Here is a 25645-nt window from a genome sequence, read left to right as displayed (position 1 = left end):
GGTTTCTGTGTTCTGCATGATGTCCCAAATATGACCACAGTCATTTCACATAGTAATAGACAAAGTTATTCCCAAAGTATTTACTGCTAACTTGTCATGCAGAAAATGCGTATGAGCAAATCTTCCTGGTAAGGTCAGCCACAGTCTGCCCAATGAAGGATTAAGTCAGTCTTGGCTTTGCACTAAACACACAATCAGATGTAAATGGTTTTGCTGTTGTGGCTGGAAATGGGTCAGTAAGTGGGCCCTTAGTTTTACTGACCTAATTCCTGAGATTCATTGTTCATTTTGCTAAAAAATCTGCACCAGATCAACCTCTACATGCTGTTACAAGTTAAAAGTTAAAGTTAGATCTACACAGTTATTCAGGGCCTATAACTACAGCAACACATTTTATATTTGTCAAAAAATTCTACAGATTTTTCAAATATTTAAATGACCTGAAAACACCTGGTTTCAGGTCTGCAACTAATTAAATAACATAAGAATGTCTGTCTGCACTGACTATCTGTCCCTGTGGACAATGTTTCCCCTTTCTATCCATATATTTTTGAGAATTTTACATAAATTCCTAGAGAACTGAAACCTAGTTCTTAATATTATACACCACTTAATTTTAAAGCATACCATTTTCATTTGAAGTTGATCATATTGAAGCATATTGAGGCCTCTTGCTGTAGCCACTGTGCCCACTGATGAGGAAACATTGGATAGATTTTAAAGCAACCCACTGGCAGCTTTCCACTCATGGCTTTGGAAAGACAGAACTGCTGTCACCTCCCCTGACTTTAAGCTGATAACGTATCCAGCATCAATCATTTCTGCAGAGAAGCACATCTCTCTCACATGGGATTCAGATACAAAGTGGGAGAAAGGATGGCGAGGTGTCTGTGAAGATGTGACAGAGGCTGTGTGCTGCGGTCACTATGAGTGGACTAAGGACGGTGCTTTTCTTGATGCTGCTGACTCTGGTGGTCCTGCGGAGCCGGAGCTTTGAACTACAGGATACAATCCACGCACTGATAGAGGAGAACATCCACCTCCATGACCAGCTGGAGAACCTCACCCAGGCCCTCAGGGAACTCAAACGCATGCTCTGGCTTCACTCAACCGGTACTCTTTACCATTTTTATACAAAATATCAAATACAAATAGGAGTTATTTAAGGTTATGTAGTGGTGCAACATGCTGTAGAACCCAGTTAGAAGCACAGTAATATATTACTAACTGTAATATTCAGTAGGATTCCTCATGGGATTCATCATATTTACTAAATAAAAAAAAATTCTAACTAAGAATATGAGGTTCAGCAAAATAATTCACAACAACAACAAGTAGTCACTGGTTCTGTGTAAATTATACAGGTTCACTGCAGTTATATTTGTGACAATATTGAACTGAATCTTCTCTATTTCTGCAATACAAGTCTTTGTACTGAATATTCTTTGAATGGTTCTGTTGTCATAATACATAATGTATTTGTATTATTTAATTATTATTTGTTATACTTAAAAAAAACATAGATTAAAAAAAAATCTTTTATATTAATTATTCATTACACACTAGTCTCTGATCTTGACTTTAGAGTATGCTAGCCTGCATTTGACAAATAAAACCTCTGAACCGAATTGACAACATTAATTACACAGATGTATAATATACAGTATGTCCTCTGGTGCATTTTGTGAGCATGCATAAGTGCATATGGGTTTAAAATGTTTGGCCCTCAAGGTCAAACCAGCTGTCTATTCTTTCCCTGGGGAAATGAATAAAATGAAAGACATTTTATTCATTTCCCTTACTTTCATTTCCTGTTGGTGTCCTCTTTTGTTTTCTCTTAATCTCTTCCCTGCTGCTTTTTATTCACTCATGTTCTCTCAGATTACACAGCATCAACTTAGCTTTCTCTTTTCAGTCATTTGACTTCGCCCAGAGGGGTGAATTATATATGAATGGATTTTTGAGATTGTTTTCCTGTGTTGTGACGTTCTGAAAAGACAATAACATAGCTATTCTGTGTGTTTAATTCAGACCCAGATCATCATCGAACACCACGAGCATCATGAAGATGTTCAGCATCTGTGGGACGAATGGTCAGAGCACGGTGTGTATCACCACTCTGCCTGGAAACAATTCAGATCCACTGCATTGAGTGGGCAAGCTGTGGCAGAGGCCATACCATTAGTTGGCATTGATTTGGTTGCCATGTAGGCTGCAGTTAGACTTGTCAGGTCGTGATAGCACCAGAGGGAAAATGACATGCTTTGTTAATCAACTTGGCACCAAGTGAGCCCTGTGGTGGCACCATATTTGTTGCACACTGGATGATAAAGAGAAAGCTGTTAAATGCACCTTGCATGAGCTGACGTGATGGTATCTGTCCTTTCCCGGCAGGCATCAGCGCAGAAACTCATCTTCTGCTGGAACATGCCTTTTGTGGACATGACCTGCACGGCTCAGCTGCTCCCCACCTCTATGATGAAACAACCCTCCTGCTGCTGATGTTACCCTGTCTCACCCTGCTGCTCACGAGCTGTTTGTAGGCTACATGGGTCTGGTTTCCACTGAGGCGCTACACAAACTTTTGCTGTTTTCCAGTAAAGTTAGCATCTCAGGGCCAATGGGGATAAGTGCAAACTACACTGTACATACTGTGAATATAGCAGAATGGCGAGTTTTTGATATTGTCACAGAGATCAGCGCTAACACTGGCGGTTCCTGTTCAGAGTGAGTATTGACCGGACAGGATTGGATGAGTTGACCTATCCACAATCTGTGTTAGACAAATCACCTCTGGGAAATTTACTGAACTGGAAAGGAGCCTGCTGATGCTGGTGTGTCATCACAGGGGAAGCTAAATTAAAGCATTTTAAAACCTGTGTCTTGTCTAATTATTTTCATTTCAATTATGTGGGCAGATGAATTTTTATTTATCAGTTACTCGTGTAAGAGTTGTTCCACCAACCACACTTTTGTTGTAATAGTGATGATAATGGAAATTAATTAAGTATTAGAATTAGTAGTTTGGATTCCTTGAGAATTTATCATGGGGACCGATCCTTTAACAAGTCAAAATGTAAATGCTAGTATTAGTATTATGCTAGTACAATAAACTGTATTTCTAAATGCTGGTAATTAACTGCAATATCTTTAGCCACTGGGGGGCAGTAGAAGAAGCTGTTAAGACAACACATTGTTGCCTTATGAAGTTGTTATGGTTAATGTGTTAGCAAATAGTTCCTTATTGGTATTTACAAATCCAGCAGACATAGAAAAATTGGCAGTTGTATTTTTGATAACCAATCATGTGAAACGTTTCCTGTGTTTAGCTAGTTTTAATGTGAAGCACTACCAGAGGGAAATGTTTTGTTTGCATTAGAAGCAACCTAACAACTCTGATGAAATAAAAATACAACAAGCAGTGAGTTCAAACACTATTTATTTTTAATTTTTTCTTACTATCTGAAATGGTACAGCACATATAAAAGTTATAAAATTAACTAGAAGTCTGTCAGGGCTGAAAGTTTCATATTCTACAGAGTGAGACAAATACAGTATAATACAATGAAGATGCACATGAAACAAAACAGGAAAATGTGTTTTAACACAATGAATAAATAGTTGACAGTCACAGCTCAAATAAAACATTTAACCTACACCTACAGCATTCTCACTCTGCATATTAAAGAGGTCCTCGATAATGATAATGTCTAGTATTTACTCGCATTAAATATAACTTCTGTTTACCATGGAATGATGAACACATACTGGACCATGATGTCTGTGTTTTGAGTGCATTTACTTTTGGTTCTGCTTCAATGCTGGTTGTATGTTTCTGTGTGATCAGTAAAATGGAGATTCTGGCTCAGTCCGTTATTACTACAGGGATCCAAAAGTATATAGAAATTATATATCGTCCATGCAGACTCTGTACACGTTTCCCAAGCACATAATGCATGTTAGATATCGCGGCTCTAGTCTATATCAAGGTCAGAGTCTTCATCACTCACAGTGTTCTGTATGATGGCTCCATTACGAACCGTCTTCGGGACCATGGGGGGCTTGTCAGGCAGCAGGCCGTACTCCTGCAGCAGGGCCTCCAGGTCTACAGCGAAGAAATCTTCCCCGAGCTGGTCTGTGAGCCGCACAAAGTTTCCGATCAGGTCTCCTCCTTTGTAAACGAGCAGCGCGGGCAGAGCACTGTCTCTGAACAGTGCGCTGGTGCTGATGGCCGAGCTGCGTACGCTGCAGAACTTGACCAGCGGGTATTCCTGAGCCAGGCACATCAAGCTGCCACTCATGGCCTCACAGCCCGGGACGTCCGGCTCGTAGATGTGGATCATGACCAGCGTGCTTTTATCCTCCTTGTCTAAAGCCTCCAGGAAGTCCTCTCCGCTGTTGAGCTCATAGACTTGCTCGAAGCGTTTACCGCGGCAGAGCTGGCGCCGCATCTCTTCAATGCGCTGCATGCGGTAATGCTGGAGGAAGTCTTCATCATCCTCCTCCTCCTGGAGCATGTTGTATTCCTGCATGGTCATCTGTCGAACAGACAAACAGGAAAACATGTACAGTTAGTTAATAGTTCGACATGCTGAGAGTTTACAGAGATTACTAGTCTGATACCACACTTATATCTGTAGAGGAGATATGACTCTACAACCAGCTTAACTTAGTATAAAGACTGGAAATGAGAGAAAGAGCTAGCCATCCCACAGACTGCTCTTTTCACATAAGCACCAACGTACCCTGTAATGTATTCACACTGGTCTCTACTTCGGCTATTTATAACTCCATGACAAGAATAAAATACATTTTCTCAGGACATAAGAAATGTGTCACTTAGTTGGCAGGTACTTTAATGCAAAGTGAAATGTGCCAATAACTTGTGTATAATATGTCATAAAATAGTCCCCATTGTACTTACTTTGCCTTTAATTTTGTCCTGCAGCGCTTTTTCTTTCTCCTTGTCTTTTTCCAGGTCTAGGTCAGAGCGGCAGGTCATCGACAGCTTCTTGATCAGCCTCTCCATCTCTTTCTTCTGCTCTTGTTTCTGCTCCACCTCCAGCTGCTTGTACTTCCTCCAGTCATTGATCACACCCTTTGGTCCTGAGAAGGAACAGCTAGTGTCACTGTCATCATAGAAACTACTGTAAACACTACACCCCAACAATTGTGGGTTCCACCTTCTGAGATGAGAAGATCTGCTGCTTTTTCTGGCCATATATGATAACAAATCAAATATCTTTTGGTTTCTGACTGTTGGTCAGAAGACAAAATAAGGCATTTAAAGACATCACCTTGGGCTCTGGGAAACTCTGATTTTATATATAACCAGCCAGTTAATCAACAGTGAAAATAATCGTTAGTTGTAGCTCTAGGGTCTGTATTTGTGTTGTGTTTGTGCTACCTGTGTTGACAGCACTTCCATCAGCGCTGTAGTCTATCTCAGGCTCAGTGACATTAGCGTCCCGGATGGTCTTGTTCTCCCCATCCTCATCCTCGTTGTCGCTGCCTTCATCCTCACTGCTGCTGTAGTAGTACTGCAGCTTCTCTCCCAGCAATTTGTCATCCAGAGTCGTCATGACAACTGCTCACCTGTGCAGTTATTATGTGTTAAACAGGACACTGATACATCTCTCTAATTCAACTTTGCCTATTATTTTTGCTTTCATATAAGATGGTACTCTTATGTTTCTGTTTATTCTGATTACCAACATCACCAAGAGCTCATCCTTGCCATTTGCCTTATTAGTAATGCTACAGCCTCACAAATAAAACCTCTGCAGATTAACAACACTTTTATCACATAACAGTCAGATCAGTCAATCAGTGAAGCATAATAATCCGGACTGACAGTTATCCGAGCTGTCATGGGTCAAACAGAAAGGGCTTTTTTCAAAAATAGGACACCTACACTATACATAGCTTATACCGAAGTGTGTCAATTCATAAAACTCGAGCCTAAAGTCCTTTAATGATGCACTGAGCCGTGTGTAAGTGTGTAAGCCAGCCCATGTGCACAGATGGACAGAGGAGGAGGCAGACTCCCTTTATAAAGCCCTTCTTATATAGATAGTGGCTGAGCAGGAAAATAGATAATATTATGCCACAATACTGCACACAGCTCTTTTGTTTATTTTGGCTGGCATTAGGTGACAATGAATAATAATATCTCTCCCCTGCCTTTGAATATAATGTCTCCAACATATGTAAACAGAAAAGGCGAGGGCCCGCAGCCAACACCTATGAGACTCCCTACTGCTGTGACAGCTAAATCAGCTAGTAATCGTTAGCAATCTGTTAACTGTTATTGTTATTTCCTCAAGTATCTTAACGTTACCGGGAAGAGGACAGAGACAATCCAATTATCTTGCTTATTAAGTAGGACGCGGGCCGAACCGACGGAGTCTGCCTGCGTTTGTGAAAGTGAGTTAAATTAGCGATAGCCAACCGAGCTATATGTTCTGATTCGTAAGCTGAGTAAACATTAGCTAGCCGTAAACGAGCTTTACCGAAACGAACGTTTAATTACGTAAATTACGCACTGCTGTAAACACATACAAAATTTCCGTTGCTCATGAATGTTAGGGTTTGGTCTTACCTTGAATTTATGGCCAGCTAATGTTCTTAAAATGTCACCAACTCACACAGTTCACGCTGGCTTATCTGCTAGGTTTAGCTGCCACAAGACGCTCCCCCGGATAATGGCTGCTTTCAATGTTCACAGAGGTGTCGTAAATTTTAAACATAAGCGCATAGACAGTCGTCATTTTGCTCAGACTTGCTATTAAAGCGTGGACACACCGGAGATTGCATCAGTAATTCGTGTCTGTTAATTTATCATACTTGCTACTACAATGTAAACACACATATTGCCCAAGATGCGCACATTTGCGCTATAGTTTTAGTTAACCTACTGTAAATTGGTACTTTACTGAGAGCACAAAAGGCAACACGAGGATCCACCCCAGTGACGTAGAAATACGTGAAACGGTTCTTAATGTCTGTGCAAAGGCCATTTATGAGCGATTATAGTGAGTTTGAGGCCCCAAGATTGACATGAAACCTTGTTGGTGTGATTTAAAATGTGTACAGATGTTCACATGGGAAAATAATAACACTCTAGATCAAGTGGTTTCAGCAAAGTTCAGTGACTGATTTATAATACATGGCATTTCACAGTCTTCCATGATATACCTCCTCCATAGCCAAATTAACCAGGTAAAGCGGGCAGTCACCAAGGGACCCAAAACTCCCAAGGGCCCCAAAAGCCCCAGGTTTATACCATATCATTTGGGTCTAAACAATTTGATTGACTGCAAGGATTTCTTTCTGCCATGCAGACTGGAGGTCAGCAGGGTCCCAGCAACAACTTTTTGCCTCAGGCTCATTTAGGGGGTTTATCTGGCCATGCCCTCTACCAAGGCATCCAGGAAACCCTGCTTTCCCCCTTACTCACAGGTCACAATCATGGCACAAGAGAGACGGGTATTTTCAGTGAACAAAATTAGAATTAGAATTCTCTTTGTAGGTTTTTAGATGCTACTTGCTCAGTTAGAAGAAGACAATGGGGCTTGATAATAGTTATTTAGAGGACATCGGTTTTAATTGTCAAGCTAATGGTTTGCATATCTCTGTGTAGTTTTTATGATGTTATTTCTATGTTGTGTCAGTCTTGGTCCCACTTGCTGGAGACTAATTCACCTAAATCCTTCAAATAACACATGATTCCAACAAGGTCTTATTTGGTTTTCTTTCATTATGATTAACAGTAACACAGAAAGCCTTTTTCAGTATAGGGGCCAGAGTCAGGCAGTTTTGGACCTTTGCTTATGCTCAGTTTGATGATGTGAAGGCCTGTGACACAAATAGTGTGTATAAAACCTCACAGTAAAAGTGGTTAGAGAATGATGTGAAAAGTACAGATTTAATGAATGTGTTAGGTAGAGGTTATTGTAGAGATGTAGCAATGGATGTACTAAAAGAGTAAAGGGGCCCACTGAGACTCCAGATGTGGACCTGATTTCTGTGCTACGCCACTGACAGCTCCCTTGATCCAAACAGAAGCTCTCTCAATTTGAAGCCTGCAGATGGGAATCACATAGATGAAAGGATTTATACGACTTTTGAAATTTGGAGAAAGATTTACTAGGCTTCATGTCTGCACCTCTGCCATTTCAGACATGGAAATTGCTATTTTGCTTTGATTCTAGTAAACAATGGTTTGAACAGGAGCAGGATTGCAATTTCATAATACGTTGTTTAGCCTTTTTATTTTGTTTCCACTGTTTCTTTAATGATCATCCTGAGAAGAACTATCATCCCTGGGTTTTTCCTACTTGTTGCTCCACCAGTTGGAGTTGCTCCACCTATTCAGAGCTGGCGCCAGTCTGTTGAGATACATACTTGGAAGATGTTGTAAGTGTTACTATGCAGTTCCAACCTTCATAACTAGAGGGCAATATGATAATGACATATTTCTCTCTACTTCTTCTTCACATACTTCTACTACTACTACTGCAACCACTGCTTGTGGCACCAAAATTGCCATGTCAGACATATTTGACTTCATTTCTACTCCTTTCTTTTTAAACATTTTTACAAAAGCTACCATGATAGCAATAACAGGATATGGGTTCACCCTCCTTTCTGTTAACATAAGAATTCATCTGAACAGACATATGGCACATACTAGTGTCTGTGGATTTATGTATTTTTTCTGGCTGGTCTCTCGAATAAACAAAGCCATATGTAACCAGAGTTTACCTAAACGTAAATGTTCTAAGCTGCAAGAATAACATTGCTTCATTTTTGCATGTCTGGTGTGCATGCTGAAAGAGAGTCGCTATTGTCTGTCCTCTGTTGCCATTAGCGTTCAGGCTCAAGCCAAAAGAAATATAGGATTAATGAAAAGCAGTGAGTGAGAAATGGAAGTGAGAATGGAGACTAGAGAAAAGACTAATACTTTAATAACTTCCAACTTAAATAAACAGACAACAGCCCACTTTGTGTTTAGTTTTATTTCAATGAATGATTATTGCAAAAATATTCTTTTAAAATAAACCTACAATACATACCTTTATTACTGGACAGTGTGAACATGTATTTTGATTGTATTTCAGTCTTCAGGCACAAAGCGTTAAACAAAAATCTTATGTTTATGTCCGCGCTGATGTGTTTGTTCAAGTGTGACATAGAGATTGAGCAAATTAAGGAAGAGGCAAGTTTGATTTCCCGTCCTGTGTGATTCTCCAGTGCTGTTCAATCAAGCATTACTGCATGTTTACCACATAAGCATCTTCAACTCTCGTTTTTTTTAGCAGCAGCCTCTTTCACCTTCATATATGCTCTCAAACAAAACATTCTGGTGTCTGCAAATGGTCATAGCTCATCAGGCCTTACTTTACCGTCACTTTTCCCTGTCTGTGATTGCTCCTCTTTTGGTACTCTGAACGCCACATAAGGACACGTCCTGGTGTTCAGGCAGACCAGTCTCTTTAGCGTGGCAGAGTTCACTATGTCAAAGCCAACTTTGCCTCCAAAGGTGCTGGGCTTCCAGTAATCTGGAGAGCATATAGGGTTTCCCAGAAGGCCTTTAAGAGAGAAGGGGGCGCCCATCTCCACCATGCTCTCTCCAAATATGGAGCCCTCTCGTGTTCTCTCCAACATTAAGCCGGGATAAAATTCAAGACTATCAATGTCACCGTAGAATTCCTCAAGCGCACTGGCTATCTCCTCGTTATCTGCAAAAGGTAATCATAAGTGTTGCACAGTTAATGCATATATCTATATTACAGTGCATCAAGGACTCATTTCTAGATTTTTTTACTTCACTAGCAGCACTGGCCTTAAGGTACAATTATATCCATGGCAACCAGAATATTGCCACCATGTTGACATTTGTGCTTTGTACTGAATTATCTCAACAAAATGGATGAATTACAGTAACTTCAGTGATCCCCTGACCTTTCATTTAGTGCCATCATTATATGAAACTTTCAGTTTATACAATACTTTGGTTTATGACAAAATACCAGCACAAAGCTATTGATATTCCAATCATCCTCCACCGTACTTTGTGTTTAGTGCTAATTAGCAAATGCTTGCTTGCTAAGATGCTAAACTGATATGGTGAACATAGTAAATATTATATCTACTAGACGTCACGTTAGGATGCTAACATTAGCATTTACCTCAAAGTAGCCTACTACTGTGTCTAAGCGTCACAGAGCCACTAATGTGGCTAAAGAGTCTTTGTCCTGTGCCAGAACAACATGATGCAATTTTCTAACTTTCTACAGTGCTGTGAGTGTCAAGTAATGCAGAGTACTTGATCAATTGAGGAACTTGGCCAACACATGTCCTCCAGCACATGAAAACAATGGAAAACAATGCTAAAACAAGGAGTAGCAACGGAGAATACTCTTGACAAATTCCTAGATATCAAACTGATGCTATTTATTCCAAGAATGTGTGTTCAGCTGCTCTCACGGACTTGTAAAAGTCATAAATCACATGCTTTGAAAGCTGCATGTGGTGTGTGGTCTGCACACAGAGCTGTTTTTCTTACCAGTGAATTGTCTGAACGAGGTGTATGGCTTCAGGTTAAAACGCTTCCTGTACTCGTTGAAGGGCTGCACGCGGAGTTGGCGGGACTCCTTAATGGTTCCCACGGCCACTTTGGTCACCACAGCATTGATGTTATGGCCTCCGCCAATCTGTAGGATGAAGGTTCAACTTAAATTCACTGTGCACAATGCAACAATCCCCGCTAAAAAAACACAATACAAAAGCATTAGTGATCCTAATCAAGCACGGGATGCAAATCCACCAAAACAGGAAGACTGTATGAATGCTAAAAAACACTTTATGCTTTACACTATTTGAATCAACACTGCATGGTCTATGAGTTAAAGACTTATGACAGGAGGTTACAAACAACCAACCCTAAAAATAGAATGAATTTCTCGTTGCATATTTCGAATGTTACATCATTATGGTGGTTTTAATGTCTGTGGTTTGTTACCTGGCCAGCAACTTGCCGAGAGAAAGCATCCACCAGTTTCTCAATGCCGTAGTGTGTGAGAACAGAAGTGTTGAAGAGGAACTGTGTGTATGACACTTTATCTCCGTTAATATAGAAGTTGTCAGGCATCAAGGGGTGCCAGTGGTAGAGCTGGCTGAACTCCAGAGCAATACGGTTCCCATACTGGAACTGGGAGTTGAACAGCAACGTGGGATCAAACTTCAGCTGCAGCAGGTATCCACTGAGGTGCTGCACATACTCCTCTATCACGATTTTTATAGTCTCACCTGAGAGAAACATGCAGAGACACAGAGATTAAACTTAAATGTGCTTTCACAGCTACACTGTTACTAATAAATGTCAAGTGCGCCAGCACCAAGCAAACAAAATTAAAAAAGCAAAACCTGAAATCACGGTATTTGTGGTAAATAAGCGTTTAAACAGCTTGTCTGCCTCTATCCAAAGATAACAACATCCACTTACTGGGACCTCTAAGGCTCAAGCTTGATCATGTTATATCTTGTTTGCTTAATCTGTACAACATCTAAAGTGTGAAACAATAAATTGTGGTTTTATGGACTGCTACATGCCAGATTCTTTCTTCGCAGAGGGCAGTGACCTCCTGCAGTCTTGACGTCACTATGAAGTTGCAAAGTAACCAGCAGAGTACAGCACATAACCACTTAAATGAGATATAATTTTTGAGCTTGGCACTGGTATGCAGATTTTGTTACCTTTGGACAGACCAGGCTAGCAATTTCCCCCTATTTCCAGTCTCTGATGCTAAGCTAAGCTAAGCTAACCAGGTGTTATCAATTTTCTCATCTAACCCTCAGCAGGAAAACAAAACAAGTGAACGCATATCCCAAAATATCAAACTACTGAGTGTGCCCAATTCACCAATGACAATGAGGCGTGTGGTCTGGAAAAAGCTGTTCGTCATCCCAGGTGGGATGCTCTGCTTTCAGGATGTCACAGACTCGGTTATGCTCTCTCAGCCACAGCGTAGCGTACATTCCCAAACCAGGGAGGAGTCCAAACACTTCCTGACCAATAGCCATCTGTCTCTCAGGGGGGATTCCAGGAGGGTAGCTCATCTTAACAGGTGCATCGACTACAGAAGGAGGGTACATCTCGCCGTCAATTAACTAATGGGAAAAAAAATAGTAATGAATAATTAGACGGAACAACTCACTGCAAAGTCTTGTCTTTCATAACCTTTTCCAGTACATTTACTATCTATGATATGAGATATCAGATGCTGTTCAGAATAAAAGATTAATTAATTAGTGAGTAACAGATTGCTTATTTGATTAATGACTATTATAAATTTACTCTACCCCTGGAGAAAAAAAGATAATAAATTGCAACTGAAGGAAGACCTTCAGATAATCTTTGTGGATATGTTTGTTTTATTCATAGTTAGTCAACTCTTTCACCTGATACTTGAGTTTTCCGTCTTTGTGAAGTCTGAGCAGGAGTTGACGTTCCAGGTTGTCTCCATAAATGTGCCCTGCATCCACCTGTATGTGTCACATTGTGACAAAAAAAAATTGAGAGGGTGAGAGTAAATAAATACAATATTTTTCTGAGTTGTTCAACTACAAACATTAGAGCCACATTGATGAGCCACAGATGAGCCACAGATGTTACATTTGTATCTCTCAAGCCCTAGCTAGCTAGGTTAGCCCTCTCTGTTGTATTAGCAGATTTATTAGCAGTTTCTCTGCAAGTCAGTTTGATTGTGGTGTCCCCCAAGGATCCATTCTTGGCCCACTTTTGTTGACAACTTACATGCTTCCCCTCAGTCTCAGTCAGGTACTCAAGAAATCATGATGTCCTTACATGTTCCGCTGTGGTACAACAAGTCTTTCAATATTTAATGACATTAAATGATTGATGTCCCAAAACTTTCTTACTTTTTTAACAATGATAAATCTGATCCAGTAATAATTTACCAGCCAGTTCAACTGTCTGTCATAAAATGTTAAGAGGACTTCCATTGACCTTGGCATTAAATTTGTCATTTCTGTTCCTGCTGATTTACACAAAGTTATACATGCTTCTGTTCTTTCATGCCTGGCCTACTGCATGCATTCTTTTATTATTCAATATGTCTAAAACCTAGCTCGCTGCTTCTGCGATTAGTCTATCCTCACAACATTATTTAATGGACAGAAGCCCTAAATGGACTAACCCCGTGCGATAGAGCCTTGGTGAAGCCCAGGCCCATGCGATTGTAGGTCTTAAAGAACTGGTGGGTGAAGTGCTGTGCGAAGAAGGCGAACATGAGGTTGGTGCCCTGGGGGTCGGGTCTGAACGTCCTTCTCTTCAGCAGCCTCTCAACCAGCAGCTCAGGGTCAGGCAGCCCAGCCTTGCCTGAACAGAAACACCACAGCGTCACACACACCGCAGGGCACAGATACACCATGCCTCTAGTCATAATACTGAAACAGCGCATCTGCGAAAACAGTACTGATACAGTTAACACATCACACTGCACTTCTGAACCATCCAAGGTCAATAATCTCTGTCATGTCACTGTGGTGAGAGGTTCAGTTTCACTGACAAAACAATGGAGAAAGGATATGTTCTGCAGTTGATATTACTGATGCGGTCACATAATCAAAACCATCCATTTGTGGAAAGAGTGTATTTACTCAGTTACTGTATTCACTGTAATTACAGTACCTGTACCAATTCCTGGGCGAAATATCTGGCTTTTCAGCTGCTAGATGCTCCACTGTGTTCACTAGCTAGTCCCTGACTTTGTCTACCTTCTGTTTGGTGGAGTGCAGACTCTACTGCAGATTATATGAGCTTTTAGACTGAAAACAGAAGCTGCAAACTGAGCTGATGAGAGTGGTGAGAGTGACTGTAAAAACCCAAACAATGAGCTGAGAAACACTAAAATGATCCACGGTGCTGAGAAGAATTCCAGACTACTCTACTGCTGGTTTGCATTACATGTAGTCATTTGATCCAATCATGATACAAAAATATTGATTAATGCAGCTTTAAACTTAATGTAAATGAGTGGCTGACCTTTGACCCCAAGAGGTGTAGGGCAATCGTCTGGCACCGGGGGCAGAAGCCGAGTGTAGTAACTCAGATTATAGTAGGATTCCCAGCTGAGGTAGCCATACTTTGAGTTGTAAGTTGGAGGGCTGGGTATTAAGTTGGACCTGACTGTTTATACGAAAAACAAACAAACAAAAATAGGTTATCAGATATACTGATTACATGGCAGGCCTGAATGAATATCCTTGAGTGGACTGCTGACTGACCTGTTAGAACCAGGCGCATGAGAATGTCCCGTAGGAAGGTGCGGTTGATTATGTCCCAGAGCCAGTGGAAATGGGTGAGAATGTAATGCACCACATCTGGACCGGGCTTGAAGAACTGACGCACTCTTGTCCAAAACTCCGCTGTGATGAAAAGATACACGGAAAAACAATCTTTTGTTTCTGGAAATCAGAGGCATCTGGGAATTTGAGTGGAAATTCACTTGGTATAACAAAGTCATTATATCACAGCCTAATGGGACACTCAGCAAATGTGGGCTTGGTTTTAATAGCGTGGTTATAGACCGTTGAATGATCAGAACTTCGTTTCAGTGAATGAAATTGAATAAAATGGGGCCAGGCATCCTGGGGCAAAGGTCGATTACTAAATAGGCAAAGGGGACAACAGCCCTAAGGCCCCAAAAAGTCCAGGTTTACTCTGTGCCAGTTGGTTTGTGTTAATCAAATAGAAAATTAGTTTGAGATGTGAGTGCTCAGTCACTTATGCTGAATTCCTCAAATAATTGGTATTTAATCAAATTACAATTTAAAAAAAACCCTGCGGAGATTGTACCCACTGTGTTGGTGTGATGATTAGTCAGCTAATAAATGAGTCAAACAAAAGAATATTAATTGGCAATGGTGATAAAAACAAAACATTTTAGTCATTTATTGAGCAAAAATCTCAATCAGTTTGGAAACACATGAAGGATGTTTTATTTGCTGATTCGTGTAGTTTTAAATAAAGATGTTTTGAAGTTTATTCTGTTGGTGTAGAATAATGGAGCCACATGTATTTGGCTATTGTACCTTACGTAAGAAATGAAGTATTAGTTTCTGTAAATGTTATCACTCAGTCCCATTTTCCTGTATCCTGTTTGACTTTGGTAATCTTTTCCTTCCCTCTCCTCCCACTCTGTCTTTTCTTTTTTCCTCTGCATTCAAACCATTGGTTATTATTCCGTGTGTGTGTGTGACGTAACTGCATAACTGTCAGCCAAATACATCACATCTGATTAAGCACCACAGTGTGTGAGGTTTCCTTGTTAACAAGAAACAGACCAGTATAATTAGAGAGTGGTTCATTGGAGAAGCACCAATTCCAGCTGGTCTCCTCCTGATAGTTGCCCCTGTTCCTCCAGTTTTTCCAAATATTTGGGTCTAGACAAGAGGTCCTAACTCTGTAAGCCAGGATATGTTGCTGATTTAACAACAACAGAGCCTTTCATCAGCCAAATATCTGACCCCTGATGTACAAAGGCATAACAGAATATTTCAAATTCCCCCAAAGTGCAGTAATAAAAGAGAATCTCTTGAGGATAACTGGACTCACGGACAGTGCAGTTTTCTCCATAGTAGCCGGTGCGAGTGCAGTCACACTCATACTTGTCTTCCCCATACCTCACACACACACCCCAGTGCTGACAGGGGATATAACAGCATGGGTTCACTGTGAAAAACAAGAAGAACTCATGTCAAAAGACCGTGAGAAATGCTTACATAAACTCTGGCAGATCACATATGAAGCTCAGACACTGAAGAAAAAAAAGTTATAATATATCACTGCAGTCTTGCTTCCTGCAGTGATATATTTCTCCCCCAAAAACATCTGTCTTTTCTGTGTCTGTCAGATTAAGCCCTCAGGACTTGCTATTATCAAAAAAAAACAAAAAAAAAAAAAAAACATCTGTCCATGAGGTAACTCCATTTTAATTCCCCTCCTAGTACAGCTCTTGTTTTTAGCAGTTCTGTGGGAAAAGTTGTCAGCATCTTGAAAAAAGACAGATAAATTCCTGCATTGCTTTACTACAAATAAAATGGCACATAAAAGTATCCTGTGGGAGGTTTGTTTGAGTTGGAAACAGGTAAAATTATTTAATCCCACTTCTGGAAACAGCTTCTTTTGCACGGTCATTATGTTCTCATGTTTCCTGAGAATTTCTCAAAACTGTCTTGGAAAGAACCGAGGTGTAATTTTAGGAAGAAAAGAGACAAAGTTCAGAGACTAGTTTACTTCAATTAGCTGTTGAGTTTAAAAGCATTCGCTGATCTTCAGAGGGACACTAGGGACACTAACATAGGGACAGCTGTCATTCTTCAACTTCTTGGCTGTGGGCAGTTGGCAGGTAACCAGCACAGACTGCAGGAAGTTACGATGTCCGGCCAAAAAATAGTCTGATACATAATCCCCTCCCTGTAAACTGCCAAATTGCTGTTTTTACAATTCAGTATTTGTACAGATTAAACAAATGGCATCTGATTTGTTAATTAGTGAGCTTTAGAGGTGGTATTTTGTTACCACTGGACAGAGCCAGACTAGCTCTTTCCTCCTGGGGAGAACCCTAAGCTAAGCTTTCGTTCTTCTCTTCCTCCTCCTGCTTCTTCTCTGCCAGAAAGCAAGTAAACCCATTTACCAAAACCACTCCTTTAGATAGAAAAGATGTTAGGATTCACATAGACATATAACTACCTCTGTTATGGGGGTACAATCATGTTATGGTTACGTCTGTGTATGTATCTTCTTCACAGTTCAAACAAATGAGTGTGGGAAAAAAAAACACATGATCATGAAAAGCCCTTTGTTCGTACAGACGGTAACATTAGGACGGTGAGGGAAGAAGGTTGTCTGAAATAAGTACTGACAAGATACAACAGGCAAACGTTTTACATGCTGAGAAACTAAATTCTCTTAAATTACTGCATGGTGGCAGATAAGACTGTTTATATCAGGCATTCCTTCACCTTTTGATTTATGCACAGATGACTTTCAGTTCATAATATTATTGAATAGCTCAGGGAGAAGTGTTACAGACATGCACGTAATGCGAACCATGCGATAAACTAAAAAACTTCCAGGTAAAGGGCAAGCTCTTCTGATGAAATGCTCTGCAGCAGCAAGCTCTTCTAATAATTTACCACAGACGCAAAAACACACCCTTTCTCTGATTACACAGCGCCCACCCTTTTCTGTCTGCCAGCAGCCTGATTCAATAGGTCAGCAAGAGTTCAAATGTCACACGTGAGAGGGAAAATTGACCCCACATGCACTTATTGCACTACAGATTAAAATGCGGAAATGAATCACTGTCTTTTAAGTCAACAGTTTATGGAGAAAGTTTGTCTCCTGTGACTCAGTTTGTCTCAGTTTGGAAAGTCCTCCTGCATGGGCCTTGACTGGAATGATGACACACTGTCTCATTCAGGCAATCAAAGGACTTGGCGTTTGTAAAAAAGAAAAAAAACAGAGAAAAAGAATGTTTTGTTCAAGAGTGTGAGAGCTGACAATAGCAGCCCGAGGGCAGGATGGTATATTTTTGTTTATAAAGGGTGTAAGGGGGAGGCTGCGGCTGCACAGGTCAGGCTGCATGTCTCCACAGGTCAGGCAGGAAAAGTCTGAAGTCTGTCCGGGGGGGGGGGGGGGTCTACACACGGTAAGAAATAAATGTATCCATGTTGAGAAATTTTGCAGTGCTGAGTCTCAAAATCTTATCTTTCAGGAAGTGCTAGGATCACAGGTAAAAATAAGCAAAATTATGTTACTGTCCTTTACTTTCATTTAAATGAGAAGACTATGAAAGGAGCTGATATGCATTGGAAAAATAAAAAAAATTAGGTCTCGAACTGCCTGGTTCTCCTGAATATAATCTGTCTTACAAAAGAAATAAGGTGTCAAACATGACCTTACACAAATCATCTTTTCTGCAGTGCCTCTTCTGGTGGATGAAGTCATGTTATTGCGCCCGGGGCAGGCCTGCCGGGGCCTGTCTTTGTTATCAGGGTAACAAGAATGTCTAGTTGCCTGATGCCACCTTAACCCCCTAAATTCTGAGGAACACCTAATAAAACAGCAGGGATAAGGAAAACAAAGGCACACACACACACACACACCAATTCAGACCCTCTTCAGTGTGTTTCCTGCGTCAGACCCGGCGGCTCTTAAAACGCTCACACTGGCAGGCATATAAATCACAATGCAGGCACAACAGTACACCCAAACCCACTGACCTCTCACCTACCTGTGTTGGAGGTAACTTCATCACCCAGGCTTGCAGACTCCCGCAACAGCAAAAGGAGAGCGCAAACTGATCCTAGGACAGAGGCTTCAGCAAAAGTTTGGAATCAATTTGTGTTAAGCAGTGGGGGGTGGGGGGTAGCAGAGAGGTAAAAACACACAGAGCAGCCACACAAGCAGTCATACTTACATCTCATTACAGCAGTCTCAGTTCAGGAGAATTTCATTCCAACTCAAAAAAGAAAACTGAAGAGAAGTGCAATAATCCAGACTTCAGTGGGTTCAGCTCTGTAGGGAAGAGGTGCAGGTGTTAAACAGAGAGACGGTGAGAGTGACAGAGCAGCAGAACCAGCAAACCAACAGGTTTACTCTCTCTGAGTGCTGCAGCTCCGTCGCACTGCGCTTTACCTGCCCTCAGAAGGGGATGGGAAAAACTGGGACAGCAATTTGAGCCAAGTGCGTGCCTCCAGCTCTTTATCGCCTCCTGCTGGCTGAATGAACACATGGTTGAATGCTCTGTACTGTCGCATATCTGCCTTCATATTTGGATATCTAATTTTATAATATGATTTTTTAAGGGTCAAGAGATGATACAGTGGGATAGGATGAAAACATACCGTATATTCATAGCAAACAAAACACTTTTCTGCTTCACAGATGACATGATGTAGTTAATGATGGCTGAATTCCATTTAGCTGCTTCAGTTTCAGGGTGGTTTACTGGGACACCTTAACAAAACAGAGCCATACATTGAATATTTGTTGAGATATTTCAGTCTGAACCAACCACAGTCAGCCCAGTCTAAACACATGCACCTGCAACAGGGAGAACTTCACAAAAGACACTCAGTTTAGAGAGCAGGGAAACAGGTCACAAGGCCAAAGTAAAGGAAGTCTGTCAGGACTGTGTGTGGATGTAATGGACGATATCACCTCCAACCCTGGACTTAAAGAAGCCCACGAAAGCTATATTACATTATGTAAAACTTGAATGACACAGATGTCACAAACACTTTCAGGATGTAGTTTCTCTCTACATTCATCTATTCATATGAAAATATGACAACCCTGTGTACAGGTATGTACTAAACATAGAGCATCAGACTAAAGATACGCATGTTTAAAGCCAAAATGAATATTCACCTTAGAAAACATTTTGATTTATGATATTTCTGTAAAAGCAACATCCACAGCAAGCTTAGCAACAGTACAGAAAATAAGGAGATAAGCTGTAGTAAAACAGGCACAAGTGTAACTTTAACGTTGAATGTGGAAAAACAACAGGGTGAAGCTGCAGAGGTGGAGAGTATTTTGGCAGCGCAGAGGAGAAACCCTGCAGCAATGCCAAGAAGTATGTTGACACTTAACACTGCAGCTTCAAAAAATCCCTGCAGGCTTATCTCTGATTGAGGCTATACTCCCCACCACCTTGTGAGGTTGCAGATCGTGTTAAACTTGCCAGGCCCTCAAACAAATAAAGCAGTTGTACATGAAGATGGTGTGTAGACAGAAGCTGGCAAACTTTGAAAACCCATTTTGGTTTCCTGTGAATCAGGACAGTTATTTGACTGGAAACACATCAGTCAACGCTCCCTGCTTTTCTTGACTCATGTTTTGAGGTCACAAAAAATCTTGTGCACAACTCTGCAGAACTCAGCTGTACATTTCCACTGCCTCTCACTGCTGGTTTCCTTCACCACGGCGGTCTCCACCGACGTCTGCCAGCTGCGGCCATAAAATTTAAACTTTTGACTCATTTGTAAACTGACTTCCCTTTGGTCGTCATTGTAGAAATTTCTGCATTGTCTGGCTCCTGCTAAATATTTAGACATGTTTTGTTGTAGATGATGTTTGAAAACTGCTGCTCTGCCAGTAAGGGTTCAGATTGCAATTTATCCTGGAACTGCAAGAGCACTGCTAGAGAGACTGCCTGAGACCCTGTAAGTGTTTCTGGATGTTACAGAGCCCCAGGGATCAAACTCATCCCACTCACTGTACAGACTCTCTCTTGATTACAAAATGCTGTTCTATCTCAAAGAGCTGCAAGAGCATTCAAGGATTATTTGGATTTTAAGGATTATTTTCCAATGGTTTCCCAGAGACAAAAAGTACTGTATTGGTAAACATAAAGTATATTTGATGTAAAAAGATTAAATAAATTACCTCTGTTCATAAGGTGCCTTTATATCAATTGTGTTAATTATGTGTGGTGATATTGATGAAAAGGCCTCACCAAACTGTACATGAAATATGACATTTTACATGACATTCGCATAAGTGGATTACCCTTTAGTACAAGACATTTGTGCATTTACTCCTGATGAGACAGTTGTGATTATGTCCAAATAATTGAAGGTAAGATATCATTGATCAATTGATTTTTTTTTAATTTAAACACAGCCTTTGTATACTGTAATCATGTTCTTTGGAGAGGTAGGATTTCCATGACAGGTGATTGTAAGAAAACCTCCAACATTAATACATTTCCAAAAACACCCTTTATTTCAGGTTGTGCTCTTAGTTTTGACATAATATTTGAAACTTTTTGAGATTTGCACAATGAGAATGGACCAAAATGGGAATTAAGTCTTGACACCATGTGTATATTCAATCTGTTGATGACACCAATTGTGACCTCTGTCTTTAGCCATCACTGGCTGGACAAAAAGGTAAAAAGATCAAAAGGCAAGACTGAAACTCTTGTTTAACATCACATTTATTTAACCAAAAATGTGTCTTTTAGGATGAGCTGGAGGCGGCCACTGCAGCGCGTCTGGGTTTGGGGGTGGTGCCTTCCCGGAAACCATTCCTGGAAAATAAAGGAGGAAAAAAACATGAAGTTGATGCAAAAATGTGGCAAGAAATTAGATTATTCTGACTCAGAGGTAAAAACTGACAAGTCACTGTATTTGTTATTCCACAAAAATACCTGATCACTTACTTAGACTTACTGACGAATGTGCTAAAAGCTTTACTATAGCCCACACAGTCTACTGGTGGTAGATACAGGCCAGTTACTCAACTAGCTGGGTTATGGTTTCTGCAGCTGTTGAAAGCTGATGATCAACTCAACATTTATTTCTCCCTAACTTGTTTAGACAGAAGATTAAACAGATGCAAGTCAGTAGCATCTTGGCACAAACTGATCATGATGGTGTGTTTTGCAAGAACAACAAGCTGGAATTTCAGGAAAAGACACGTTGAGATGGTGACTCAGTTCCAATGAGGTGTCCCAGTAAAACGCAGAGTGCACAATACCAGCATCTTGGAAGTGGTTAATTACATCCCTGCATCATTATCAGTTACACCTGTAATGGAACGTATCAAAAAACCTGCCCTGACAGAACCTGGACTCCATTTCACTGAGGCACTATCTACTGCATTTGTACGTTTTGGGCCACTGAACACAGAAACTCTCAAAGGCTAACTTCAACTACTTTTCATTGTATACATAGTCATAAAATAAGTCTTTTAGATGTTACATTAACACAAGTGAGTCTTTCATCATGTGACAGACTAATAACTGGAGGAGAAACAATGTTTTAACAGTTGCAATAAAAGTGAAAGTGCACTTGTATTTTGACAATTTATCATCACTGTGTGTGAAGCTGAGCCAACTGAACTCTGTGCTGTGTCCATCTCCATCTTATTACTTGCATCAGAGTATGATTTATGGCAATATTGCTAGAAAATATCCAAATGATACACACCATGCCCAATCTAGCAACCACAGCTTCCAATTTAATGTCACTGAACTTGTCTTATGATGCTGCTTACCTCAGAGAAAAGACTGATATCATTTGAGTTCATTTGTTCAGACATTTTTTTTCACCATCACAGGTAAGCAACATCGACAAGTGTTAAGACTACAGGCTGGTTGGCAACAGAATCCCAATATTGTATTTGGACAAGCACAAACAGCATTTCTCTGCCAAAACCTATTTTTGGGAAACCACTTGTTAAAGTGACCTTGCACACCACCAATGCTGGGCTTAAAAACACATTAGGCAGTATGGACAGTTTCTCTTTTTACCCTGATTTCTGATTATCTTGAATGGAAGTGAGAGACTCTCCTACATGCAAGTCCTTTCCAAAATGATCAAGAACTAACTGTCCACTTGAGGCCCACTTGCATTGTGGATGGGCCACGTAACCACAGATACTCAGTTTACAGCCTCGTGTAAGTATTAGCATCAAGATGACATTTCATCATTTGTATTACTGATACCAAGGGAGTAAACACACACATTTCACCTTTGTGACACAAAGACTCGAGCAACATTTGATTTAAGCAGAGGGAGTAAACAAGCTCTAATAGAAGAATTGGCTCTTCACGGCAGCACATCTAACTCTGCTGAATCTCTTCCATCAAAACATCATACCTGAATCTGCGGTAGACAACCTTCAGGTGTCTCAGACGGCCAGTCCCAGTGGTGTTCCTCCTCTTGGCCTTAGCGCTCCAGTTGTCTACAAGACAAACATGTCTATGAATCAGGGCAGCCTGGACATTCACGTCAATGTAGAGTCAGGTAATTTACCAGACTAATGACACTGGGTATTAATCCAGAATTCATACTGTTACACAATTTAAATGCCGACTTTTCCTGGTCTAAGGCTAGAGTATAGTTAAGTGACACAACTAAAACATGTATGTTTTTCCTGATAAGAATGAACAAAAGAATGACTGAGAATAATGATGGTTTCTTCTCAAAAACCCTAGCCTGCATCTAATAAGAGGATATTCAAGACTTTTGCAAATTCATTTTTAATACCTAATAATGCCTGTTTTCGGGCAGACAGAAACCAGCGTTTTAAGACTAAGACCTGTTGATACCCTGTTATTTGGAAAAAAACACTAAATGCTAAATGAGTAGCTCCCGCATGTTTACTTGCCCACTTTGGGTTCAACAACACTCTCACATACAATGCTTTAAATAAAAGGACAGTCTTATTATCAAAACATGTCAGTGGGTGCCTTACACTTTCTCTTGCGCTTCTCGGGGTAGCCACACTTGCCACAGGTGGACTTCTGCAGGTGATAGGCCTTGGACCCGCAACGACGGCACAGGGTGTGCGTCTTGTTCCGGCGTTTACCGAAAGATGATGTCCCCTTAGTCTGGAAAAGGTAAGACACCACAAATCAGAAACAATTCCTAAACTCATCAGGACATGTGCAAACCCTGTCTGCCTTGTCTCAGTAAAGAAGAATGAATCACAGAGAGTCATTTGTTCAGACATTTGTGTTTGAAGACATCATTGACAAGACTCCGACTCCTGACAACAATCATTTGATGCTGGGTGTGAGAGATGCAATTACACTGGACATCACTGCCTCAGTGAGTGCAAAACTACTGAATTGTACTTCATTTCATAGCATCTATGGTCTAGTGTCCCTTTCAAATCACTGGAACATTGTCATAACAAAGGAATAATATTGAATGTTACTGCCACACTTAAAAGTGTCTCTTGGTGAGAGATTAGAAAGCAGTTTATTGTCTGTGTAGTGGATTTTGAATTCAGCAACGCCAAACCTAACTTTTACTAGTGAGACATCATTTTTCAACCGGACAAACAGTAGGACGACAGTTTATATTTGTTTATATGTTTACTTGTCCCAGGCTGGGATAAGTTCAGCTTTAAGCAGTTTTAAAAGTGTCTTATATTAAACAATATCTTAATGGAGGACAACCCTGGTAGTACTTTCTACTGGAGATTTCAGATAAAAAATAATTTTCCCTGTTTAGTTTTAGTAATAGTACTTGTGTTAGAAACAATTATATTTGAACATGTCTGTTCATCTTGTATGTGATGGTGTTTGTGACACTGAATGAATGCATCCCACATTCCTCTAATTTGTTGAGTAAAGAGTGTGAATATGTTGCATTAATAACATCAGTCTAAGTGTTGCTTGTTTTAACAGTCACTGAGTGTAATTGTATAAGGTGAAATGGAATATAGTTGCCGACTGAGAAGCGCCTAAAAGTCTGTTTTCAGTGTACACGCTCACCTAAGGAAACACATTCAATGCTACATGTAGAAACTAGCCGGCTATGCAAGTGCTAGTTAGCCTATTTTTGAGCCTGCTATTACCGTTAAAAGACAAAACTGCCACTAATTTATGCTTGCTCACCTAACAGGTACAACCGAAGCAATTCAAAGGTGATATTAACGTTATCCCGTCGTCTCCCGGGTGAATTAAACCTCATCTGTACTCTGTACCACAATGCTAGCGACAGCAAATAAACGCTGACAGGAAAAACGTTAATTCTTATCAAAATGGGGCTTCGTCTCAAAAATAGTTCATCCGAACGGTAACAATGTTTATCCGACAACAAAAACCCCCATCTCGTGTCAGATTAACGGCATATTAAACAGATGTTTGCAGATTTGTGTCTGACAGCGTTGCAGCTTACCATTTTCGTCCGGTGGCTATGGGAAAAGAGGCCGGAAGAGGAGCTGGCGCTGCATCAAATTACATCCGTGCGGCTTCCGGTGTAACACAGAAATGTAACTACATGTTGCATTTTACGTTCCTACTCTACTACTGAGTTTAATGGCACGTCGCAAAGCAGCGTTTTGTTTAAGCACAAGAATATCTTGCCAATCCCTCTGTAGAAGGAGACCCCTGCAGGTAAACTTTTTTTTTAATGCTAACATCAAGTAACATCTAAGGAGTAATACTATTGTTAAAATTTCCAAATATTGATTTTATATTAAGAGGAAATTACAATTAATCCTCCATCCACTAGATTTGACATCATGCATTGCTGGCTATATTTCAACTACATTTCATACTATTACTGTGACGAGATAAGATAATCCTTTATTAGTCCCACAGAAGGGAACTTTACATTGTTCCAGCAGCAGCAGAGATTGTAAAAAATAGAAAAAGTCATTAATACAAGTAAAATACCAAATAAGATATAAACAAGACAATATTCTAAGAATATAAATACAAAACAGTACACACAAGACAATGCAACAAAGATATAAACAAAAGAACAATATACACAGGACTATATACATAGAAACTGACTGAACTGTATACTGATATTGCACAGTTTGAAATAATATGGGACAGAATGAGTGACTGATAAGCAGCTGTTTTGTCAGTGGATTAAAATGCAGACTTTTCTTGAAAATCCTTCATCTGTAGTATCTGTTCTGGCTGTGAATCAACTGCTTCATGTTATTAGAATGTAACTTGCAGATTTTGTAACAAAAACAAAATTATATGCAGATTAGTTCCATTATGAAAGCAGTTAGTGTCTTTTATATTTTGTAGAGCTCAAGTACAGCACATGATAGAAAGGCCTACAGGGA

The 25645-nt window shown here is 40.3% G+C and overlaps 2 protein-coding genes and 2 non-coding genes across 4 annotated transcripts; all 4 read right to left on the bottom strand.

The window, feature by feature from the left end:
* Window positions 1-3422: 3422 nt before the first annotated feature.
* On the bottom strand, window positions 3423-18726 carry pdcl (phosducin-like). Its single transcript, XM_018662386.2, is given in 15 exon segments — window positions 3423-4538; window positions 4925-5106; window positions 5408-5591; window positions 9385-9743; window positions 10571-10718; window positions 11027-11313; window positions 11927-11954; window positions 11956-12174; window positions 12466-12549; window positions 13224-13405; window positions 14072-14215; window positions 14314-14454; window positions 15644-15760; window positions 18327-18410; window positions 18513-18726. Coding segments are annotated over 15 exon segments (2730 nt in total). The 5' UTR covers window positions 18520-18726; the 3' UTR covers window positions 3423-3974.
* A 2294-nt stretch (window positions 18727-21020) lies between these two features.
* Window positions 21021-24894, bottom strand: rpl37 (ribosomal protein L37). Its single transcript, XM_018662387.2, has 4 exons — window positions 24736-24894; window positions 23303-23438; window positions 22705-22789; window positions 21021-21131 (listed from the first exon to the last, which is right to left on the bottom strand). Exons 1-4 carry the CDS (start codon window positions 24736-24738, stop codon window positions 21062-21064), a joined length of 294 nt encoding a protein of 97 aa, XP_018517903.1. The 5' UTR covers window positions 24739-24894; the 3' UTR covers window positions 21021-21061.
* LOC127142826 (small nucleolar RNA SNORD72) lies at window positions 22093-22169 on the bottom strand. Its single transcript, XR_007813903.1, has one exon. It is a non-coding gene; the product is annotated as a small nucleolar RNA SNORD72 (small nucleolar RNA).
* On the bottom strand, window positions 23509-23588 carry LOC127142827 (small nucleolar RNA SNORD72). The gene has a single exon (XR_007813904.1). It is a non-coding gene; the product is annotated as a small nucleolar RNA SNORD72 (small nucleolar RNA).
* Window positions 24895-25645: the final 751 nt, after the last annotated feature.

The sequence above is a fragment of the Lates calcarifer genome, linkage group LG9 (assembly GCF_001640805.2).
Source record: "Lates calcarifer isolate ASB-BC8 linkage group LG9, TLL_Latcal_v3, whole genome shotgun sequence".
NCBI lineage: Eukaryota > Metazoa > Chordata > Actinopteri > Centropomidae > Lates > Lates calcarifer.
The sequence above is the reverse complement of the archived record's forward strand: the minus strand, read 5'-3'. Positions and strand labels throughout refer to the sequence as shown.

Coding starts and splice junctions, on each gene's coding strand:
- rpl37 (XM_018662387.2), bottom strand. Junction 22,790..23,302: donor CGAGAAGCGCAAGAGAAAGT/GTAAGGCACCCA, acceptor TTTGTCTTGTAG/ACAACTGGAGCGCTAAGGCC. Junction 21,132..22,704: donor GTTGTCTACCGCAGATTCAG/GTATGATGTTTT, acceptor TTTATTTTCCAG/GAATGGTTTCCGGGAAGGCA.